At 39.9% G+C, this 24,791-nt stretch overlaps 1 protein-coding gene across 2 annotated transcripts; it reads right to left on the minus strand.

Annotated features, from left to right (window-relative positions):
• Window positions 1-5,964: 5,964 nt before the first annotated feature.
• Window positions 5,965-24,791, minus strand: LOC129767253 (importin-9). 2 transcript variants are annotated; one of them, XM_055767951.1, is made up of 9 exons: window positions 24,561-24,791; window positions 24,292-24,506; window positions 23,810-24,242; window positions 23,597-23,755; window positions 23,058-23,539; window positions 7,740-7,894; window positions 7,517-7,682; window positions 6,359-7,454; window positions 5,965-6,299 (listed from the first exon to the last, which is right to left on the minus strand). In XM_055767951.1, exons 1-9 carry the CDS (start codon window positions 24,682-24,684, stop codon window positions 6,106-6,108), a joined length of 3,024 nt encoding a protein of 1,007 aa, XP_055623926.1. In that variant the 5' UTR covers window positions 24,685-24,791; the 3' UTR covers window positions 5,965-6,105. The 2 variants fall into 2 exon arrangements, with proteins under 2 accessions (XP_055623926.1, XP_055623927.1); XM_055767952.1 differs by lacking the exon at window positions 24,561-24,791 and having other exon boundaries at window positions 23,810-24,226; window positions 24,292-24,417.

Raw genomic sequence — 24,791 nt, forward strand, 5'->3', positions numbered from 1 at the left:
CATTAGAATTTCAGCGTATTGTAGCAAGCTGTATACTATTTTTTATTTTTTTTATTACTCTGAATACTTCTCACTTTCCTCTGAGATCTCCCCTTCCCCTTCCATAAGTCCATCCTATAGGGGAAAGTGGTTCCAACGCAACCGGAGATCCTGAACCTACTCCCCTTTGTATCTGAGGAACGGTGCTTCCTCCCGTATTTTCAGTGGTGTCAAATGAAAGGTGTCACAACGCTAACAATTTGATAATATGGTGAGTTTTTCTGGCTTTCTTCAATCTAGGGTTTAAGCGCCATTTTGCGCCAAATATTTTTGATCAGTGTATATAAAATGAGTTCATCGTTATGTCGTTATTTGGAAAAAGTTGGGGTGGCTCTAAACCAACCCCCAGTTTTTACACCGCGATTGTTTACACGTTCACTATGGCGCTTGTCATCAATGCACAATGGTCCAGGAGATGTATTTAAGTGGAAATTAGCATTTAGAGCTCGACTGTAATTCTCTAGACAAAAACTGTCTTCGACAAAGTTGTTATATACAATAGACCGCTCATTTTTATGTTATCAAATATAGGGTGACCAAAATTGTTGATGAAATAAAAAAATCTAACTTTCTTATCTTTATAAATAGAGGTAAACATAGTTCGACAATGTTGTAGTCCCAGTTTTTGTGACATCTTTGTAGAACAATTTTTTTTCTATCTCTTGAAATAACCGATATAGCGCCTTTCTTCTAAGTTACGTTAGAGTCACCATGAAAAAAACTGTTTTTTTGCTCTAACTTCTATATTGCAAATTCTACATACAAACTGTTTTCGAAGACTTTTAGAAGTTACTAATACAAACATTTTTCGATACAGAACTTGTCAATATCTCAACTTTACTCAAAGTTTTAGAGCTTATCAATACCGACATTTTGCGATGCAGAACTTGTGAATATCTTAATCCTACTCAAAGTTATTGATGGTTTTTTACCCAAAATCTCAAGATTTCAATTTTAATTTACTCAAACACAAAAAATAACATAGTTTTGAAAATCACTCAACATGTAGAGTGAAATATGCTCTTTCAAATGCCGTCGATAAACTTTGTTTATGTTTGCCCCAGAAAAAATGAAAAACAATTGAAAACAGCGTGTTTTTTGGGAAGAAATACCAATAATTCTGAGTGAAATTGAGATATTGACAAGTTCTGTATCAAAAAATATCTGTATTAGTAGCTCTAAAAGTCTTCCGAAGACAGTTCGTATGTAGAATTTGAAATATAAAAAATAGAGCAAAAACACAGTTTTTTTCATGGTGACCTTAACGCAACATAGAAAAAAGGCGCTATATCGGTTATTTCAAGAGATAGAAAAAAAACTTTGTTCTACAAAGATGTCTCAAATAGCTGGGACTACAACATTGTCGAACTATGTTTACCTCTATCTATAAAGATAAGAAAGTTACATTTTTTATTTCTTCGACAATTTTGGTCACCCTATTTTCGACAACATGAAAATGAGCGCTCTATTATATGTAACAACTTTGTCGAAGACAGTTTTTGTTTAGAGAATAACTGTCGAGCTCTAAATGCTAATTTCCACTTAAATAATACATCTCATTGTCATTGTGCAATGGCTCGCACAAGCCTGGTTCATCGAGTGGCGTTCACAACCGAGGGAACGCATCTGATTTTGCTATCAGATACTTTTGGTAAACTCTTCGCATGGATCCATGTGCATGTGCGCAAGGGCGTTAATGGTTGCGTGTTGAAGATTACTTTGACTTTGATCGTTGACCGTTAATCTTTGGCGTGTGCACTTTCTTTGTCTAACTCCACACGCGTCTCTCTACTTTTTTTTGTATTAAAGTAACTTTCAACGCTTTTGGGTTGTTCGTCACTTTACATCCATTTTCGGAAGAATGTCGGGAGAGACTATTGAACTCGTGATCTTTAGCGTGAGAGGTACGGATGTTACCACTACGCAAGATCGCCTCCTCTACGCGTTTCTCTGTGGCTAAGTTCTTACCACTCAAATATTATCTCCCTATCGCTCAAATCCTATCTGCTTACTATCAAATTTTATTCTCTATTTTCATTCTCCTTCGCGTACCCATGGAAAATATGCCAACGCTACCATTCACGATCGTATGGTGGAATTTCATGCCATTTCCGGTCTTTCAGATCCGCTTTTATCGAACCGGAAGTCACCATCATCGATTGTAAAACGACATCGGAATACGATATTCGACTTCCGCTGGTAAGACACCTGCAACCAATACCCAAATCGTATGGGTTTTCCGTATTTTTTGACATTCAATACTATTATCAGCAAACCGGAAGTCGAAATAAGATTATCTATCTATATATATAAAAATGGAGTGATGTCTGTCTGTCTGTCTGATTCTTATAGACTCGGAAACTACTGAACCGATCGACATGAAAATTGGTATGTAGGGGTTTTTGGGGCCGGGGAAGGTTTTCGTGATATTTTAAGACCCCTCCCCCCTCTCTAAGCGGGGGCTGCCATACAAATGGAACACAAATTTCTGCATTACTCGGAAATTAACCAAGCAAACGAAACCAAAGTTGGCATGTGAAAGTTTTAGGGTGCAATAAATGTTTCTATGATGGTTAGACAGTCCTTCCCCCTCTCTAAGGGGGGGCTGCCATACAAATGAAACACAAATTTTTGCATTACTCGAGAATTAATCAAGCAAATGAAACCAAATTTGGCATGTGGAGGTTTTAGGATGCAATAAATGTTTCTATGGTGTTAAGATACTCCTCCCCCCTCTCTTAGAGGGGGCTGCCGTACAAATGAAACACAAATTTTTGCATTACCCGAGAATTAATCAAGCAAATTAAACCAAATTAGGCATATGGAAACTTTAGGGTGCAATTAATGTTTCTATGGTGATTAGATACCCCTCCCCCCTCTCTTAGGGGTGGCTGCCATACAAATAAAACACAAATTTCTGCATTACTCGAGAATTAATCAAGTGAATGGGCGGGACGAAGTTTGCCGGGTTAGCTAGTCTATCTATATATATATATAAATGGAGTGATGTCTGTCTGTCTGTCTGATTCTTATAGACTCGGAAACTACTGAACCGATCGACATGAAAATTGGTATGTAGGGGTTTTTGGGACCGGGGAAGGTTTTCGTGATATTTTGAGACCCCTCCCCCCTCTTTAAGGGGGGGCTGCCATACAAATGAAACACAAATTTCTGCATTACTCGGAAATTAACCAAGCAAACGAAACCAAAGTTGGCATGTGAAAGTTTTAGGGTGCAATAAATGTTTCTATGATGGTTAGACAGTCCTTCCCCCACTCAAAGGGGGAGCTGCCATACAAATGAAACACAAATTTCTGCATTACTCGAGAATTAATCAAGCAAATGAAACCAAATTTGGCATGTGGAGGTTTTAGGATGCAATAAATGTTTCTATGGTGTTAAGATACTCCTTCCCCCTCTCTTAGAGGGGGCTGCCGTACAAATGAAACACAAATTTTTGCATTACCCGAGAATTAATCAAGCAAATTAAACCAAATTAGGCATATGGAAACTTTAGGGTGCAATGAATGTTTCTATGGTGGTTAGATACCCCTCCCCCCTCTCTTAGGGGTGGCTGCCATACAAATAAAACACAAATTTCTGCATTACTCGAGAATTAATCAAGTGAATGGGCGGGACGAAGTTTGCCGGGTTAGCTAGTTTATATATATATATATATAAATGGAGTGATATCTGTCTGTCTGTCTGATTCTTATAGACTCGGAAACTACTGAACCGATCGACATGAAAATTGGTATGTAGGGGTTTTTGGGACCGGGGAAGGTTTTCGTGATATTTTGAGACCCCTCCCCCCTCTTTAAGGGGGGGCTGCCATACAAATGAAACACAAATTTCTGCATTACTCGGAAATTAACCAAGCAAACGAAACCAAAGTTGGCATGTGAAAGTTTTAGGGTGCAATAAATGTTTCTATGATGGTTAGACAGTCCTTCCCCCACTCAAAGGGGGGGCTGCATTACTCGAGAATTAATCAAGCAAATGAAACCAAATTTGGCATGTGGAGGGTTTAGGATGCAATAAATGTTTCTATGGTGTTAAGATACTCCTTCCCCCTCTCTTAGAGGGGGCTGCCGTACAAATGAAACACAAATTTTTGCATTACCCGAGAATTAATCAAGCAAATTAAACCAAATTAGGCATATGGAAACTTTAGGGTGCAATGAATGTTTCTATGGTGGTTAGATACCCCTCCCCCTCTCATAGGGGTGGCTGCCATACAAATAAAACACAAATTTCTGCATTACTCGAGAATTAATCAAGTAAATGGGCGGGACGATGTTTGCCGGGTTAGCTAGTATTCTATATGCTTGAATCTACGTTCATCTATTGTTGACAAAACGTAGAAGAAAGTTTAGTTGTATGTTTCGAAACGGAACTGAAAATACAACATTAATTTTCAAAAGTCGGTAAAGGCAAAAAGTCAGCTGTTGTGACTTCACAAAAGTATTTGACCGATAACAAGACAATCTAACTATAAAATATTCTCAAAAGCATGATAGTTGATAGTTCATGAAAGTTCTAGTAGGAAAGTTTCTCAATTTTACTATAACATTGTGTGATTTATATATGAAAACGTAAAAAAAGTGTTTGTAGTGAGTCAAAATGTTATCACGTCAAGCTAGAATGGATACTTTTCGTGACGTGACAACAACTTCTTGAGCCAGTTGATACTCCTCTATTTGTAAACCGATCTTAACCAAATTTTGTGGGTTGTTGGCTCCCAGTTGACTCAGAGAAACCCAAGTATAAAATTGTTTGAACTTCGATTCATCTGACAATCTAAAAAATGCTCTATTTTGTGACGTGACAACGCTTTAAAAGACCTTGTTTCTCACAAATTACAAAATGAAACCCAGGACTACCAGCGACTCTTCGAACAAGTATTGAAGTTTGTAAGTAAGACATTGCAGTTTGGTTAAGTAAGTGCAGAGACATCTCATAAAAATAGTGAAAATCTAAAATATTTTGAATATATTTTTTTAAAACTCGCCTCTCTCAAAGGTTGGTACACAAAAACCAAATTCGTTTCAATGAATTTATGATATAACTAGTGCTTATTGAAATAAAGTTTTCAATTTTCTCCTAAACTTAAACCTTCTCACATAACCTCTTGGAATGGGTGTATTGGCAATCGACCATTGAGATCGCTTGATTTCCATTGAGATAATGCTTGAGATTTTTATATTGTCTATCATTCATCATTTATTCATTTCCGATTAATGCAAAACTCTCGTAAATCTATCAGGAAAAATGTTGCGAGTACAATGATTGTGAGTACAAGAGGAAATTGTGTCTTCGATTTCGACCAATCAGACCGTAGTATTTCCGTTTTTTTTAAATTGTTTAATAAAATAAATTATTTCATTCGTCGTAATGAATTGTTAAGATGTACCTAAACCGATGAATGTAAAAATCTCATAAATCCTTCAATAAATGACTGAGCAATAACTGTAAATACAATCGGAAGCTTGTATATTCGATTGACCAATCAGAACGCGTTATTTCTGTTTGGATAACAGTTGAGTTTTTTCAATTGTTCGATAGTTCGATAGTTTTATGACATATATTATTTTATTCAATGTAAAAAATTGTTATGGAGTGCCAAAATCGATTGACGCTAAAGTCTCATTAATCTAACGTGGAATGACTGAGAAATAAGCGCTTGAAATTGGACATTTTTCACGATGCGATCGGTTTTCGTTTTTCAATTTGTTCCCCTCATTATGTTGCCGATAGACGTAATCTTACTTCAATAATACGCTTTTTTCTATGACGCATACCCATGAGGTTTTCTCGCGTCATATAATTTCTAGCCTACCTGAGATATCACGCTTTTTCTATGCGGTTATTTCTGTTGCTTTTATTTTTTTTCCGATTTTTTCCGATCACGAGAAAAGTCATATGCATAAACAATATTCAGCTTCCAACTTTATTTTTCAATACAACTATTACAAAACAACATACAAAAATAAACTTCAGTTTAATATTCATAGCGGTTTCATTTTTATAAATGCTTTATAGAGGTTTTTAATGATAAGTATAAGTTTAAGCCACGCCTATTCCGAAGCTTTCCATAATATTTTTTTCAGTGTCCTCCAGCTTCTCCAAGAACACCCGAAAATGCTCATCTTGACTAAAACTTTGCACGAATTTGATCAGATATTCTTGCATATCGGATTGGAAAATAGGATTTTGCATTAGTTCTTGCATCATCTGTTGGTCGTCCTCATCTTCTTCATCTGAAAATTACAACGGGGAAGTAAAACTATATAAGTGACATAAGTTGCAATGTTTTTACCATCATCAAACAACATCATAGTCGAGAGAACATTTCCCGGACTGACTTCAGTCTCACTATCCGTGCTTTCAGACTCATCTTTATTCTCGAGAGCTTCCTTTGCTTCCTTTAAATTGGACAGTTCGTTCAAGAGGAGTTTGAAAATTTTCAGTAAAATCGGCACGTCCACCCATTCTTGAGGGATTTTTGAAGACCGTGTCTTTCTTCCTTGATGGGAATTAATAACTGGTTCTTTTATCATCACGGAGTTTAATCTCTCATCCTTTGTTGTTACACCGTATTCAAAAAGTTTGCAAAGTGCCATTATACTCACTTTCCGCTCGTATGAACCGTAGAATAAATGCTGTCGACTGAGCCAGTTAGCAAACACAAAAGTCATGGCTGGTTCGCCCGTGGGGCCAGGAACAGTGCTCAAGAAATTTAGTACCGCGTCTATTTGAACCATGATCAAATGAGCGAAAATCATTACCAAACTCATGATAACATTCAGAGATGTCACCAGCTGCATTTTGCTTATGACTGCCTTCAGCAGTAAATCGACATTTTCACCAAGTAAATTTCCAACTTTTGTAATGATTGTTATCACCAATCTACCAATGAAGGCAGCTGAGGATTCGGTGTTCATGGGATTAAGCAACATGGTAGTCACTTCCATAATATAGTTTAGTCCTTTACCATTTTTATACCCACAAACTTGTTCTGGATCAACCGTGAGGAATGCCCTTAAACATTCTCCTCCGGATTGCATGACTGAGTGATCCTCCGTTCGAAGAATACAGTGAACTGCTGCCGGGAAGGCATTATCGATCATGCTGCTGCTTAGTGGTCCATGAGAATGCTTAACGACCGTTGTCAATACATCTAACGCGATATCTTGCATTGTGGATGTTTGTTCTCCTTGGGAATTTAGAATGCTCACTATGGTAGGTATTATTTTCTCTTGCAATGGTATAAGGCAAAAAGGGTTTTGTGAGAGGATTTTTAAAATACCCTGCACTAATTCCAATAAGAAACGGTCGTCATGGTACTTGAGAAAAACTGCAATTGTAAGCGACACCACTTTGCTCGAGATGGAAGCTGTCACATTGGTATCACACTGTAATATTAAAAACAATCATACTTTTGAAGTAGTGAAGAAATTGGAACAAAACGAATTACCGAGATGATTGCGGTTAGAGTTTCCAGTAGTAGCCCTTGAACGGTATTCTGTGACTGATTGAACAGGAGCATCAGTGACTCGAAGAATTGTTCCAATTTGGTAACCAGAAATCCCTTCCGCTCATCATTACATTCTCGCAAATTTGTGCAAAACCCGTAAATTGCCCTAACAAAATGAGAATGGGAAAATGTTGAAAATGATCTCTTATTCAGAGGATATTACCTTGCAGCTAAGATTTTTAATACCGTTGGTTTCTCCACGGACATACTGTTGATTGTCATACCTATTACTCGTTGCAGAATTTGTTGGTCACATATATTGCAATCACAGTAACGGCTCATAATCCACAGACAGCGTCCTAACAGATATGGTGATACCTGTAGACCAATCATAATTTAATTATTGAACAACAAAAATAAAAGTTGAGAGGCATTCCACCAATCAACACGAATTTTCGAAGAATTTTTTGATTTCTTATTTTTTATTTAGCTGAAACTTTGCCAATTTGTTCAGCACTTGGTATGATGCCATTTTACGGTATTAGTTTTTTTTTTAAATACACTGAGAGAAATAATTAGTAAATATAACGAATTTTTTGGTAGATACTACCAATCTATAGTCATTTTCGACCGTACTAATAAACACATATGTCAAGCAGAACAATGATTCGGAAGCCCAATATCGGCTACATTTTCTCGCCGAAAATGCACGTATCAGAATTATATCCTTATTATACCTCCGTATTGCCTTATATGAACAATGAAAATGGTTAATACGCGCTTTTCTAACCAATTTTCAGATATGACAATATCCAAGCTTACTAATGTTATCGAGTAAAATATACTAATCTCTGGTAGGGATGCGGGTTTGTTGACAATATGTACAAAAAATTTGTACATTCTACTAATTTTGCATTACCAAATGTATTTAGTAGTTTTCGACCGAGGATTTTTCTAAGGGTACGATCTAACTAAAAAAAATACGACTAATATTTGAAAAGGGCTTATGCAAAAATGATATTATTTCAGGGAATAAACTATCATCGTGAATTAAACGTCGAAACGGGCTAAACGAATCATGGTGGACATACTAGTGTTTTTTGTGCTGTGATTGTTGAATTATTTTACGTGTGGAATATCGCTGTGTGCAGCGAAAAAATAGTTCATTCGCGTGCCGTTTGTGGGTATTCAACAGGATAAGTAGAAGAACAACTGATTCTTGTTTATTTTGATTTTATTTCGATCGCCCCAGCGCGCTATTTTTTTCGTATAGCAGCTGCTGTGGCGGTTCAATTGTTTATTTTTCTCTCCTCTGTGCTGTTGTTGTTTGTCTCTAGCGTCTCGGTTTAATCTGTGTTGGTAAAATTGGTCATGGAATGTTCTGTCTGTAAACTGGGGATAGTGGTGAGTGACTTGCCGATTTGCTGTATCGGCAAATGTAGCGGTGTATTCCACTATAGATGCACGCAACTCTGCCGAATATCGGCGAAACTCATCACGGAGAATGTGAATATTTTATTCAAGTATAATGATTGTTTATCAGACCAGGGTTGTGGTGAGCAGAACGATGTTATCTCGGATGTGAAAAAGATAGAGCAAAAGGTGCAGAAGTTATCTTCACTCTCTGACTCGATCACAGACATGCGAGATCACATCCCAGCACAGATAGACAACGCGCTAAAGATCGGGATGGAAGAATTGAGACTAAATGTAATTGGGTCTCTTGAAAAATTAATTGGTGAGAAAATGGATTCGATATCTTCAAGTTTTTCATTTAATGGGCAAAAAAATCTAGCTGCTATGAATAATTCGCTGAATGAAGTTGGCGCGACTCCTACAGAGTCGCACCAAAATAAACGAAAGAAACGTAAATTTGTAAATAGTGAAAATGATGAAGTATTTCAAGATAAAATTAGTTTCGCGGATGTAGTTAAAGGTTCGAATGTTGTTGATAGTTGTATCGTAACGGGTAAAAGTATCAAGTGAAGTAATCGTAAGGCTCCTCCGGTCATTGTAATAAAACCTAAAGAGTCCAAACAAGTCTGCGAGGATACTCGTAAAATTATAAAAACAAAATTAGATCCAAGAACACATAAAATCAGTAACTTTAGAAATGGAAGAGATGGCTCCATTATTGTTGAGTGTGCAACTGGAGCCAATATAAATGATATGAGAAATAACATCGAAAGCAATCTGGGTGAAGACTATAGAGCTGTTGTTCTCACGTCGGTGCCGAGATTGAAAGTAGTGGCCATGAGCGATAAGTATTCCTCCGATGTCTTCATTGACTATTTAAAAAGTCAAAATGAAGACATCGCAATAAAAGATGTGAAAATAATAAAAAATATACGAAAATCCACGCTTCACATACAACAAGTTTGATGTCGTAATTGAAGTAGATCTTGAGACATATAAAAATCTGTTAGTTGCAAAGAATGTAAATGTGGGGTTCGATCGGTGCTCAGTTGCTCCCGCGATTAACGTTTTAAGATGTTTCAAATGTGGAGAACTTGGACATAAGAGCACAGTTTGCAATAATTGTGAAACGTGCTCTAAGTGTAGTCAGAAACACAAGACATCTGAGTGCAAGTCAACTGTATTGAAATGTATTAATTGTTTAAAAATGAATAAAGAACGGAAAATGAATTTGGACGTCAACCATGCCGCATTTAGTTCTGAATGCTCAGTTTACAAGAGATTTTATGATTTGAAAAAGGCAACTTGCGTTTTAATAAATAGCAACCATTTTTTTTTATCCAAAATATATATAGCAACCATGTTCCAGAAGAATTGTGAATCAATTTCATATTCTGTATTTAAGTATTGCGGGGTTATCAGCAAACTACGTAGCATTACGTCAGATTGTTGAGGAAAAGCGTCCATTTTTAGTTTTATTAGCTGAGACACACATTGTTGAAATTGAATCATTTGATCAATATAGTATTCCGGGATATAATGTTGCTGCTTGCTTATCACATTCTAGACATACTGGCGGTGATGCTATTTATGTCAAAGAATCAGTTCAATTCAGTGTTTGCCTAAACGAAGTAATTGATGACAACTGGTTCTTAGGCATTACAGTTGAACATGGCATGAAGCTAGGTAATTATGGTGTTTTATATTACTCTCCCAGCTTCAGTGACCAGCGTTTTGTTGAAAATTTAGAGAATTGACTCGAAATGTTCATTGATCATAGTAAATTAAATATACTGGCTGGTGATTTTAATATAAATTGGTGTGACAGCTATAATACGAATCATTTGAAACGTTTGGCTAATTTCTTCAATTTAAAACAAACGGTGAATGAATTTACGCGTATTTCCCGGCACAGTAAAACTTTAATTGACCATGTGTATTCTAATTTCGATAGTATTTGTTCATCAACTGATATTAATTTAAAAATAACCGATCATGAGACTATAATAATTAACGTTTTGAATAACAATGAAGATTTAGTAAAATTTAAGTGCTGGAGGAAATATTCTAAACAGGCTGTTTCGAACCTTGTCGTGAGAAGTCTGGATTTTCCGTTCCATTCGGGTAACATAGATGAATCTACAGCTGTTTTGACTAATGTTCTGAAAATGTGTAAAATCAACTAGTTGATCAAAAGTATGTATCTATAAAAAACTCAAATAGCTACAATTTGAATCTTTTACGTCTAAAACGAAAAAGGGACAAATGGTACAAAAGGTTTTGTAGAACAAATAGGAATCATCATTGGAACATGTACACGATTGCGCGCAATAAATATTCACAAACGATAAAGAAAACTCGTTGTGAATATTTTCAGAGGAAAATTGATCAGCATCAAAATAACAGCAAAGAGTTATGGAGAATTTTAAAATCATTGTTAAGACCTAGTAGTTGCAAACCGCGGTCCATAACCTTTAAATGCTCATTAGAACAATCTGAGCAAGTAATAGCATCCAAATTCAACGATTATTTTGTCAACAGCGTTTCATTGATCAATCAATTCATTGAATTGGTCGATGAACCCGATGAAATAATACAGCTGGTTAATAGTAGTTGTAAATTTGAAGATTTGCACCCAATGAATTTAGAAATATTTGTTTCTCATTAGAAAAAACGGCTGGCATAGATAATGTTAATGCTAGAGTTGTTCAAGATTGCTTTCATGTAATCATGTAATTTCATGTAATCTTGCTGGACCTCATTAATACATCATTGCTAACTTGTTATGTACCACAAGTGTGGAAGAAATCCTTAGGAATCCCATTCAAAAGGTTGCAGGGACGATTAAAGCCGAAGAGTTTCGTCCCATCAACATGTTGCACACGTTAGAGAAAATTTTGGAACTTGTTGTTAAAGGCCAGCTGTTAGAATATTTGAATCGTAACTCTTTGCTAATACCAGAACAATCGGGATATCGGGAAGGTCATTCCTGTGAAACCGCATTGAATTTGGTGTTAGCAAAATGGAACGAAAAACTAGAAGGTAAAGACACGATTGTTGCTGTTTTCTTGGATCTAAAGCGCGCTTTCGAGACAATTTCTAGGCCCTTGTTGTTGAACACGATTAAGCGCTTTGGAATTGCGAGTACTGCATATAAATGGTTTGAAAGCTATTTATATGACAGAACTCAACGGACTGCTTTCAACGATTTCATTGCCAGTCGCGTAGGGAATAATCTTGGAGTACCTTAGGGAAGTGTAGTAGGGCCCATTTTAATTATTATGTACATCAATGACATGCGACGAGTTTTACGATATTGTGGATTTAATCTTTGCTGATGATACTGTGTTATTCATTGCAGCTAAGAATGTACATGAGGTCGTTTTACACTTGAATGGAGATTTGCGTTCTTTAAGTAGATGGTTGAAGTATAAGCAATTGAAATTGAACATCAATAAGACTAAATATATGGTAATCTCGCGAAATTGAATGAATGAAAACGTCTCTATTGTGATTGATGATGAGACCATTGATCGCGTTCGGGAGATTAAATATCTTGGCGTGATTATTGTTGAAAAACTTAAGTTCAATACTCACATTGACAATGTCATCAAGAAAATTGCCAAGAAGTATGGAATTTTGTGTGTTAAATCGTTTCTTAATTTAACTATTTGCAGTGAAATACAGCTATACAAATCAATCATCTCTCTTCATCTAGACTTTTGTTCTTCCATTTTGTTTTTGGCCAATGAAACGCAAATATCGAGATTACAGCGCTTGCAGAATAAAGTAATGCGTTTGATTTTACAATGTAGCAGGTTCACTCATATTTGATGCTGGACGCTCTGCAATGGTTATCTGTGAAGCAAAGAATTGTGTATTTAACTATGGTGTTCATTTTAAAGGTAGTTAACGGTTTGCTGCCTCGATATTTGTGTGATCGAGTTGAAAGGGGAGGTGACTTTCATAGATATAATATTAGAAACGCGAATGAAATAAGAACACCACATTTCATTACATGTGCTTCACAAAATTCTCTATATTTTAAAGGAGTAAATGTTTTCAACTCGATGCCAAGACATATCAAACGTGCAACAACACTAGCAGAATTTAAGAGAAACTGTATTTCACACGTTAAAGCAGTATTTTTCAATTTTTTTTTTAATTTTGGTAACGATTTTGACTGACGAAGTTTTTTTAAACGGATTATATTGTTTAGACAATTTTGAACAATTTTTCTTCTATGTTATATTTTTTAATTTGTATTCGTCTCTATTATGTCTGTCATGATCTTGGTGATGATGGACTATTTTTATTTCTACAAAAGTTTGAGCGTCGCGCGCGTTGTGCAGATATAAAGGATAAGAATTCAAAAGTTTTGTAAGAGCCGGTCTAGAAATTGTTCGTAAAGAAAAATTTCTCGATTTCTCTGGATGGGGATATTTAAAGTCAATCCAAAACAAGGCTGGCATATTCACGATAGTCAATTGGAATATATTCAAGACAAGTTGACCTCGAAAGCAATTTGGCAAGCACTTCAACGAATTTTTGAGAGACGAAGCATAGCGAGTCGGCTGCATTTGAAGAAGAAACTGATCACCGTTCGGCAGGACGGTGCTTGTCTACAGGAGCATTTTCTCAAATTCGATCGGATAGTACGTGAGTACAAAGCCACAGGTGCTGGCATTGATGAATTCGATATCGTGTACCATTTATTGTTGACTTTGGGGCCGTTATATGCAACGGTTGTGACTGCCATCGAGACGATGCCGGAGAAGACGTTAACGCTCAAATTTGTGAAGTGTCGTTTACTCGATGAGGAGACAAAGAAGAGGAGTGCGGATGGCGAAAACATCAAGGCGAATACGGATTCAGCAGCTTTTTCTGGGTCGCGAGTTCCGAAGCCGCAAAGGCAGCAGAAGAAGAACAAAATCAAGTGTTTCGGCTGTGGCAAGGAAGGCCACAGAGTTGCAGATTGTTCCGAGAAAAAAATGAATCGAGGAAACCAAACGCATATTACGGATCTGATGAAAAGGCGGTGTGTTTTGTTGTCGCAGAGAAAATTCCGAAGAAACAGGAAGTGAATTGGATAATCGATTCAGGATCGTCGGAACATATTGCGAACGACCGCGGTTTGTTTGAGGAATTGATCCCGATGCAGAAACCCATTGAAATCGCAGTTGCAAAGCAAGGACAATCGATCATCGCGAAGCATCATGGCGTGATTCGCCTGCGTTCTGTAGTGAATGGTGAATCGATTCCTATAGTACTAAAAGACGTTCTGTATGTACCGGAAGCATGTGTTGATTTGCTGTCGGTGCGGAAAATCGAGATGAATGGACTGAAGGTAGTGTTCGTAAATGGTACAGTTAGCATCGAACGTGAATCGGGTGTTGTCGCTATTGGTAAACGACGCGGAAAACTGTACGATCTGAATCTATATACAGATAAAAAATTCGAAAATAAATCGTCGTTCTATTCGTGTGGTCGTGAACCAAAAGAACTCGAACTATGGCATCGTCGGTATGGCCATTTGAGTGCGAAGAATTTGGAAATTTTAGTGCGTAACGAAATGATCGTCGGTCTCAACACGAAGCTTATAGGTCGTCCTGGTGACTAAAAAAATGGTGACCTGACCTGGTGACCTAAAATGTTATCAGTCAAGATATCGTGCGCATGAGAAGATTCGAGGAAGATTCTGATGCTGAAAGTGATATTGAGGGCGTGATAGCTGTTGAAGAGAATGCTGATGAACAGCATTTCGATAGCTGTGCTGATGAGACCATATGTGAATACGATGCTGACACGAATCAAGAAGATGCATTGCGGGACATGCAGCGTTCGCGATGTGAAGAGGGTACATCCAGGAGTACACCACGATTGCAACGGAAATGTCAACCTCCGATGTGGCAACATGATTACGAAAGGGACTATAGTGGATTCGCCCTGAGTGCAATTAATTTCGTGGAAAATCTCCCGAGTTCGTTATCTGAGGTGAAGAAGCGAGCTGATTGGCCGAAGTGGAAAGCAGCCATGAACGAGGAAATGAAAGCACTGAAGAGAAACGAAACATGGTCTTTAACCAAGATCCCGTCAGGTCGTATCCCGATAACTTGTAAATGGGTGTTTAAACTGAAGCGTTGTGAAGACGGTGGAGAAGATCGCTACAAGGCCAGGCTAGTAGCGCGAGGATTCACACAAATATATGGGTTTGATTATTCGGAAACCTATGCTCCAGTTGCAAAGTTAGATACACTCCGTACGGTTCTAGCTGTTGCTAACCATGAAAAGATGAGAATCCATCAAATGGACGTAAAAACTGCGTTTTTGAACGGAAAAATATCAGAGGAAATATACATGGTTCAGCCAGAAGGTTTCGAACAAGAAACAGGCTTAGTATGTCGTCTGAATCGTTCGTTGTATGGTCTCAAGCAGGCGTCCAGGGCATGGAACGAACGATTTCATCTATTGGTGGGGAAGATTAGGTTCAAGAGAGGTTCAAGCGATCAGTGTCTGTACGTGAAAAGAACTAGAGCTAATTAACTTTTTCTGTTGCTATATGTGGATGACATGTTAATCGTCGGTCCGCAGCTGGAGGAAATTGAAAAGGTGAAACGATCTCTAGCTTGCGAGTTCGAGATGACGGACATCGGCGAAAAGTTAAGAGCTTCCTAGGCATGAAAATGTTGAAGCATCAAGGCAACCTGGGCATATGCAACATCGTTCCGTTGCTATATATTTAACATAGCAACTACTGTAGAATAATAAAGATTTTTCATTAGTAGTTCAACCGTCAACTCGACTAGACGTTATTTCCTGTGGAAGAATCTTTCCCTGCACATAAATTTCGGACAGGTTATGGGCCCAGTCCGGAAGCTACTGAAGTCGGAAAATTGAAGCGTGAATAGTTGCTGTTTTTTCTCGAAGTGATGGAGTGGGCGAAGATTGTCAAGTTGACCAATTCAAACTACCAAGCATGGTCGTTTTACGTGAAGGCGTTGTTGCGGAGGGAGCAGCTCTGGAGGCATGTGGATCCAGGTACTCCTCCGGTACCGGTTACGGCAGCTTGGACGGAAGGCGACGAAAAGACGTTGGCCACGATTCAGCTAATGCTGGACGAAAGCCAATTCGGACTGATTCGTGACAAGAAGACGGCGAAGGACACGTGGGCGGCGCTAAAGGCGCACCACGAGAAGACCACGCTGGGACAGCGGGTGACCCTTCTCCGGCAGATCACGAACCAGAATTTCAAAATTGGGGACAACATGGAGACCTACTTGGCAGATATCGAGAAGCAGTATGGTCGTCTGGAGAGTTCCGGATTTGAAATGAAAGAGTGCCTCAAAGTTGCGCTAATACTTCGGGGCCTTCCGGAGTCGTTCAATCCTCTAACAACGGCTCTGGAAGCGAGGAACGAGGATGAGCTTACGCTAGAGCTCGTCAAGATCAAACTGTTGGACGAAGCGGATAAACATCGGAGGCGTTCCGGGTTCGACGAGCAAGCGCTGCGGATGTACGAATCCGGCGCGTCGCACAAAGGTGCTGTCTGCTATCATTGCAGCAAGCCGGGGCATCGGTAGCGGAATTGCAAGGCGTTCCTGGCGGAAAGCGGTAAGGCAGAGCAGAAAAAGGAAAAGGCCAAGGCCAAAACAGTGCGCGAAAACGACGCAAAGTCGTTCACGTTTATGGTGCGGTCCGATAAGCATGTTTCTGACTCTAATGCGTGGGTGATCGACTCGGGCGCGACTTCGCATTTGGCGAAAAATCGCAGTGACTTTGTGCGTCTCGATGAGAGTATTCGTCCGGACATTTCGACCGCCGACGGAAAAGTTCTTCGTACGGCGGGCGTTGGTGATTGTAAAATCGAGTGCGTGGACGGTCGCAATGAAAAAGTGTCCGTTACGTTGACTGGTGTAATTTTTGCTCCGGGACTAGAAGGCAACTTGATATCGGTGATGAAACTCGCAGAAAAAGGTGTACGTGCGGAATTCGATGCGAATCAGTGTTCGTTGGTGTATGACGGGTTGGTGATTGCGACGGCAGATCGCGGGGGTGGCCTGTACCAACTGAACGTGATTGAAAAATCGTTGCTGGTGAGTGGTAAGAGCCACAACCCTGACTGTCTGCACGTGTGGCACCGAAGACTCGGACACAGAGATCCGGAGGTGATTGGCGAGGTCGAGCGGCGTGGTTTGGCGTCGGGGATGAAAATCAAGAGTTGCGGAGTTCGGCAGACGTGCGAGTGTTGCGTCGAAGGGAAGATGGCACGACCGTCATTTCCCCAGGAAGCTGAGAAGAAATCGAGAGCAGTGTTGGATATCGTGCACAGCGACGTGTGCGGTCCCATGACGACATCGCCGGGTGGGTGCAGATACTACATGACGATGATAGATGACCATAGCCGCTATACGGTCATCTATTTCCTCAAGGAGAAGTCCGAAGTCGCCGACAGGATCCGTGAGTATATCAGGTTCACCGAAACGCAGTTTGGACGGAAACCGAAAGCCATCCGCTCAGACCGGGGCGGCGAGTATACCAGCAACGTCCTGCGCAAATTCTACGCTGAGGAGGGAATCAAGGCTGAATTCACCGCTGGGTACGCACCGCAGCAGAACGGCGTTGCTGAAAGAAGGAACAGAACGTTAAACGAGATGGGACTGTGCATGCTGTTGGATGCTGGCTTGCCTCGCCACTATTGGGCGGAAGCTGTGAACACCGCGGCGTACATCCAGAACCGGCTGCCGTCGTCAGCAATTGGATCGACGCCGTACGAGATTTGGTTCGGCAGTAAACCCGATTTGCAGCACTTCAAGATTTTCGACTGCAGTGCATACGTGTGGCAACCGGTGCAAAAGAGGAAGAAGTTCGAAAGAAAATCAATCAAGATGACCTTCGTCGGATATGCGTCAGACAGCAAGGCCTTTCGTTTGCTGAATACGTCAACTGGTCAGATACTCATCAGTCGTGACGTGCGTTTCTTGGAGCTCGACGAGGAGAACAAGAACGTGAAAGATGGAACCATCCGTGAAGCACCAGGTGAGTCAACCGTTGCAGATGTGGGCGTGTCGGTGCCATTGTTCGACGCCAAGCGAAGCGAAGAGTCCGAAGAAGAATTTTTCGGGTTCGATGAGGATAGCGACGACGATCCCAAAGATAATCCGGACGAGGCGGTGCCGGTACAGGAGGAACAAACCGCAGTAGTTCTGGCAGCACGTGATGGCGTGAGACGGTCGCAGAGAGCAAACATTGGAGTTCCACCGGAGCGGTTCGCCACATGCACGATTGGCCTGACCGTGAACATGAGCGCAGAGCCAAAAACGTACAGCGAAGCGATTGCGAGTCCGGACAGTGAAAAGTGGAAAGCGGCCATGAACGAGGAAATGGTCTCTCACCGGGACAACGGAACTTGGATTCTCATCAAGCTACCCCAACGGCGCAACGTGGTAGGCTGTAAGTGGGTGTTCAAGTGTAAGGCGAACGAGTCCGGGGAGATCGTGCGATACAAGGCCAGGTTGGTCGCACAGGGATTCTCCCAAAAGTACGGAACTGATTACGATCAGGTTTTTGCACCGGTGGTGAAGCAAATCATGTTCCGTACTGTGCTGACAGCAGCGAGCAAGCGGCGATTGTTGGTCAAACACATCGATATAAAGACAGCGTATCTGTATGGCGCCCTGCAGGAGGAGATTTTTATGAAGCAGCCCCCGGGGTACTCTAACGGTGATCCTGATACGGTGTGCTCTTTAAAGCGAAGTCTCTACGGTCTGAAGCAAGTGGCGCGAGTGTGGAACCAGCGAATAGATGCGGTACTGAAGGAAATGGGGCTCTACTCATCAGCAGCTGATTCGTGTCTCTACCTGCGGAATTCGGACGGTGTGTTTACTTTTATCCTGATTTACGTGGACGATATCGTGGTTGTGTGCCAGACGGAGCAGGACTATCGGTTACTGGTCGGAGCGTTGAAGAAGAGTTTCAAGATTACGGAGCTGGGCGATCTGACGTTCTTTCTTGGAATCCACGTTCGACAGCATGCGGGCCGATACGTCTTGAACCAGAAATCATACGTGGCGAAGATTCTGGCGCGGTTCAACATGGGGAACTGCAAAACTTCCCGGGTTCCGATGGTGACAGGATTCGTGCAACAAAAGGAGGAGGACAGTGACTCGTTGGCAGATGCACAACAGTACCAGAGTCTAATTGGTGCTTTGTTGTACATTTCTGTCAATACGCGCCCGGACATAGGGATCTCCACATCCATTCTCGGGCGGCGGGTCACCAAACCAACCACGGCGGATTGGAACGAGGCCAAGCGGGTGCTTCGTTACCTCAAAGGTACGGCGGACCACGAGCTGCATCTAGGTGGCGGTAGCAACCTTCAAATGGAGTGCTTCGTAGACGCGGACTGGGCTGGTGAAGTCGACAACAGGAAGTCGAACACTGGCTACATCTTCAAGTTCGGTGGCGGACTAGTTGGCTGGGGAAGCAGGAAGCAAACGTGTGTGTCCCTATCCAGCACTGAAGCGGAGTACATCGCGCTAGCCGAATGTTTGCAAGAGCTGCAGTGGCTGCGTCGATTGGTTGAAGACTTGGGCGAGCGTCTGGAGTTACCCATCGTAGTCAACGAAGACAACCAGAGCTGTATCGCACTGGCGGCGGCGGACAGGACCTCGCGAAAATCGAAACACATCGACACCAAGTACTGTTTTATTAAGGATCTGGCAGCAAGTGGCATCGTGTCCTTTCGGTACTGTCCCACCGAGCAGATGCAAGCGGATCTTCTCACCAAGCCCTTGGGTGCAATGAAGTTGCGGCAATTACGGGAAGCCATTGGGATTCTACCATACGATGTTGAGGAGGAGTGTTGAAGCATCAAGGCAACCTGGGCATATGCAACATCGCAACAGAATAATAAAGATTTTTCATTAGTAGTTCAACCGTCAACTCGACTAGACGTTATTTCCTGTGGAAGAATCTTTCCCTGCACATAAATTTCGGACAGAAAATAGAAAGAAACATCGAAAACAGATTTTTGCGGATCAGCCAGCGTGTTTTCCTGCAAGGTTTGTTGCGGCGATTCAACATGCATGAAAGCAAACCTATTTCTACCCCGATTGAGTGTCGTTTACGACTGCTGAAAGGCGATGAAAGCCATCGGACAAATAAGCCTTATCGTGAGCTGATTGGTTGCTTACTGTACGTGACATTGACGCCGCGACCCGATTTGTGTGTGGCTGTTAACTATTTCAGCAAATTTCAAAATTGTCCGACGGATGAGCATTGGGTGCACCTGAAGCGTTTACTGCGTTACATCCGTGGCACATTAGATTTTGGACTGTTCTTTAAAGGAAACAGCGAGGCACCAGTCATGGAAGCATTTTGTGATGTAGATTGGGCCAATGATCCGGTGGATAGACGATCACTCACCGGATATGTTTCCCGTGTATATGGCTGCACGGTAGGATGGGTGACTAGGAAACAACCGACTGTCTCCCTATCATCGATCGAAGCGGAGTTAGTAGCTCTTAATGTTGCTGTATGCCATGGTATTTGAATGGAGCGATTGTTACGGGACATAGGTAGGAATCTGGATGGACCTGTCATATATTTCGAAGACAATCAGTCAACCATCAGGGTTGTAGAGGACGAAAGGGACACCGGTCGTAGGAAGCACGTTGATGTGAAGTATCGTTTCGTGCGAGAAATGATACAGCGAGGGCGAGTCGTTGTGCGCTACAAATCAACGAATGAGTAACTAGCTGACATCATGACCAAAGGATTGCCAGCAGGCGCATTTCAGTGACATCGAGCAGGTCTTGGATTGATGGTCTCCGGAATTGAGCGGGGATATTAAGATGTACAATGCCATATCCAATTCAATCCAATCGAAGCAGTTCTGATCTTTTTTTTTTAATTCGTTTATTTTTACAGGCTCAGTTACTTAAGTTTAAAGGAGCCGAATTCTTAAATATATTTTTAAAACTATATATATATATATAGAAACAATTTTCTTACATCTATGGTTAGTAAGGTGAAAAACCGATTACTCGCGGTGTACTCGAGTTTAGAAGGGTGACATATTTTTAGGAGAAGGATGGGATATAAGGAAATTGTAACAATGTTGATGAGTACTCAATTCTTAAATCTATTTGTATATCTATAGTTTATTTACATTTCAACTTATTCTACTATTAGTTCTGATCTGTTGCGAACCATATCAACACTTTAGTTTGTTACAGAATTTTCTTCACTTGCTTAACCACCATTATAAAAGCCAGACGTGTTAATAAAACGTTCCGTTAGTTTTTCTGTGATCCGTTTTTTTCATTCACCCATAAATTTTCTGGATGTAAAATATTTCCACTTAATTGGATATCGAGCTCGAATAAACTAATTACTAAAGTTGTGGTTTTTCTACTGTTTATCAGCTATGAAATGTCCACAACACTGCATGATTTAAGCTCATAAGGCTTTCCACGTTCCCTCAATAAACTACAGACTGTCATCCTTGTAATTACATGCGTGGATAGAATTAAATAGTCCGTGCGATGAATTCACCTACAGCGCTGAATTTTATTTTATACCATTCGTCCATTAGTCCACAACATTAGTTTCATTCGGATTAACTCTTACAGAATCCAGTTCGCCATTTTATCCCCACAACCGCCGGATCACTCTTTTTTCTCTACCATCTACTTTCAAGGATGTGAAAGGATCGTCAGAATGCACAAAAAAGAACAATATGTTATCAAACATAATAAAAAGTGTACAGAAGAAGAAGGCTGCTGAATTTTGAGGAACGATTAGATAATAGTAATACCGCAAATACGTGCATATATTGGGGTTCTATATGCTCGTGGAACTTACAAGACAGAAAACAATAAAACTGGTTTATTTATACTCGCCAAAGTGGGGTTCCATTTTTAAGAAAAACTATGACAACAGGAAAATTCTACCAAGTCCAACGATTTATTTTTTAGACAAAATAAAAAAGTAGTCTCCTACAAACTAATAGATTTGCCTTGCATTCGGAAATATGGTACATGTTTTTTGAATATAGTCAGGCTTGCTATCAACCAAAACATAACAGTTGATGAACAATTATTTACATCAGAAGCGTAGTGCAGGTTTACACAGTATAGTAAACATTCACTAACTGGGCGAAAAGGGAAGACCAGCTATCGTGGGGAACTTCAATTAATTGCTTGATTCGCGTTGATCATGAAATTGGATAAACAAAATGATTCCAATGGAAGATTCGCGTTGAGTGCGACAACAGGTATGATATCAAAATTTGAGGAAATTATTTTTCTACAATTTAATCAATGTTTTTGTCATGCGAAAATAATGTAAATTTTCATAACATTTCAAATTACATTCGAACGCTCCTCACAACAAATCTTCCATTTGAATATGGCGTCGATTGTTTACGAAATTCTGCTTTTTAACTAGTCCAAGGACCAGTTAACGTTCGCCCAGTTGAAAAGCAGACCAGTTTAAAACAGGACCAGTTAGCGAACGATTACTGTATATCCCTAATCAAACGGTAAGAGTTCTTGCTCTTATTAGCAGAACAGCTTCCATCAAATACAGAGTTGCAAGATAGAAAAATTCTTCAGTATATGAAGACGCACAACGATCAATTGCGAAATCATCAAATGCAACCCATTCTAACTAACGCAAAATTTATCAAATACCACTTTGCTGCAACAAAAAAATTAATAATATATGTTAAAAAATGTCAAAAGTATGTTTGCGCAAGATTCACACATAAAAAGATTTCCACTTTCCCTTGTAAAAAATGTACGAATAATAATGCATTTTTTCAAGTAATATGTTATTTTTTCATTGTTGAGATTTACTAATGTCATATAACTGCGAATAATTTAAAAAATATTGAACATTAATTTCAAACGAATTTCTTTACACATCAGTTATTCTTTCGCAATGCAATCATTTCGACTGCGTTTGGGCAATCTAGGTGTATACAAAGTATAGATCTCTCTAGTGCTAAAAAACTAATACCGCAAAATGATATCGTACCTAGTGCCGAACAAGTTGGCAAAGTTACAGTTAAATCAAAAATATAAAATTGAAAAATTCTTCTAAAATTCGTTGATTGACTCACCTGATACTCCATGATATTGTTCACCAGATTCATGTACTGGGTAAGATCGAACTTGTCCTTGTTTTCGACAATCAATTCCTTCAATGAACCGACCGCTAGCATAGATGCTTCGTGTAATTTCCACCAGTTGTGTCCAGTATTGCGATCGGCGTCGGCAACCACAATATGCTTTCCAAGTGCTTCCGACAGACAAGGCAATACCGTCTGCTCATATTCCTGACCAATCATCAGCAGTACTTCGTGAGCTGTTGTGCGTATTGAAAAATCGGCAGTTTGTTCGTCTTCGTCTTCGACAAATTTTTCCGGATCGTCGTACCAACTTTGAACTTGTCCCTCGGTTATTTGCATGTACAAAATGAGAATGTAGATCAAATCGGTGAGAACATTAATGATTGCAACTTTGTACTTTTTCATTTCGATAATGGTGTGTAAAAATTCAAATATTTGCAGTATCATGGTAGTGAAGTCTTCGTTTTCATCACCTGTAATAAGCATTATACTGTTATCCATGTAAAGTTATAGTATTTGTTGAAATTTACATTCGGCGTTGTTTGCAAAAGGCGACTGTTCTGTTTCGTTAACAATTATCTTTATGTAAATATCGGCCATTTGAGTCAGAAGCTGCCAAATTGGTGGTAAGATCGCGGATAGATATTGATTGGCGAATTTAGGCATATCAGACACTAGATACATAAAAACTAAAAATACAATCGTGTATTATTTAATATTCATTATTTGATTGATAGTAGTACCTTTGACAATCTCTGTCTTAAGTTGGAAGCTACTGTGCGGCCCATTCGGCACAGTGAGTCCTTCAATCATTTTTTGTATAAATGCGGGTAAAGTTGCATTGATAATGTTTGTCTGATCTTGTTTGGACTCAATATGCGCGTTGATGCTTTTCAGTAGTGAAATGAGGATTTTCATAGCGTAGCTTCGTGTAGAAACGCTATAAACAGCCTGAGCCTCGAAGATCCTATAGACCTCAGACAGAATCATGGGCCCAACTTCGACGATTTGCTTGTCCAAGTCTAAAGTAAATTCGACCAACACTTTCATAGCACCATGGACGGAGTTTTCATTTCCACTCAAACATTTCACAATAATGTCGAAAAGTTCATGCCAATCATTTGGCCAATCGTACGATGCGATTGTGGATATGGAGTATGCTACAACGCTACGAATCTTCAGAAACCGTTATTGATTAGAACACATTGAACTTAACCAGTATTACCTTGCTGTTTGGATCATATAACCCCTGCGGAAGAATGGTCTTGATAGCAATTTTTGCCTCGTTATTTACAACCAACGTGCCTTCTTCGAGATTGTCATTTTCGTTTGCGGACCAACAATCTTCAACATATTGCTTTAACATGACCGACGCAAGTTGGCGCAGAGAGAGATCAATGTTTTGGTTGATAGTAATTTCTGCCAGATAAATACCATACCCTGAAAAATTCAATAATAATAATTGTATCAAGTCGCTATCACATTTTTCGTTACCTTCTGTGTACTTCAGCTGTGCCAATCTTCCCTCTGCTTGTTTTCGTATTTCACCGTCCGGATTCAATATTTTCTGAAGTTCTTCGAACATCGCTTGCTTTATTAGATCCCCGTTTTGAGCCATATTTTGTGTAAATACAGTTTATTTAATAAATTCAGTGTTCTGCAGAAAACCGCAATACGTTGAGTCGGCTTTATTTCCCTAATTCTTATAGGTTAAAGATCCAATTG

This window comes from Toxorhynchites rutilus, chromosome 2, assembly GCF_029784135.1.
Source record: "Toxorhynchites rutilus septentrionalis strain SRP chromosome 2, ASM2978413v1, whole genome shotgun sequence".
Lineage (NCBI taxonomy): Eukaryota > Metazoa > Arthropoda > Insecta > Diptera > Culicidae > Toxorhynchites > Toxorhynchites rutilus.

Bases quoted from the DNA above. Each gene is read 5' to 3' on its own strand.
- LOC129767253 (XM_055767951.1), bottom strand. From the start codon at position 24,684: ATGGCTCAAAACGGGGATCTAATAAAGCAAGCGATGTTCGAAGAACTT. The intron at 24,243-24,291 runs GTAATACTGGTT...CGGTTTCTGAAG, and splicing joins TATATGATCCAAACAGCAAG to ATTCGTAGCGTTGTAGCATA. The intron at 7,895-23,057 runs GTGAGTCAATCA...ATTGGTCTACAG, and splicing joins ACAATATCATGGAGTATCAG to GTATCACCATATCTGTTAGG.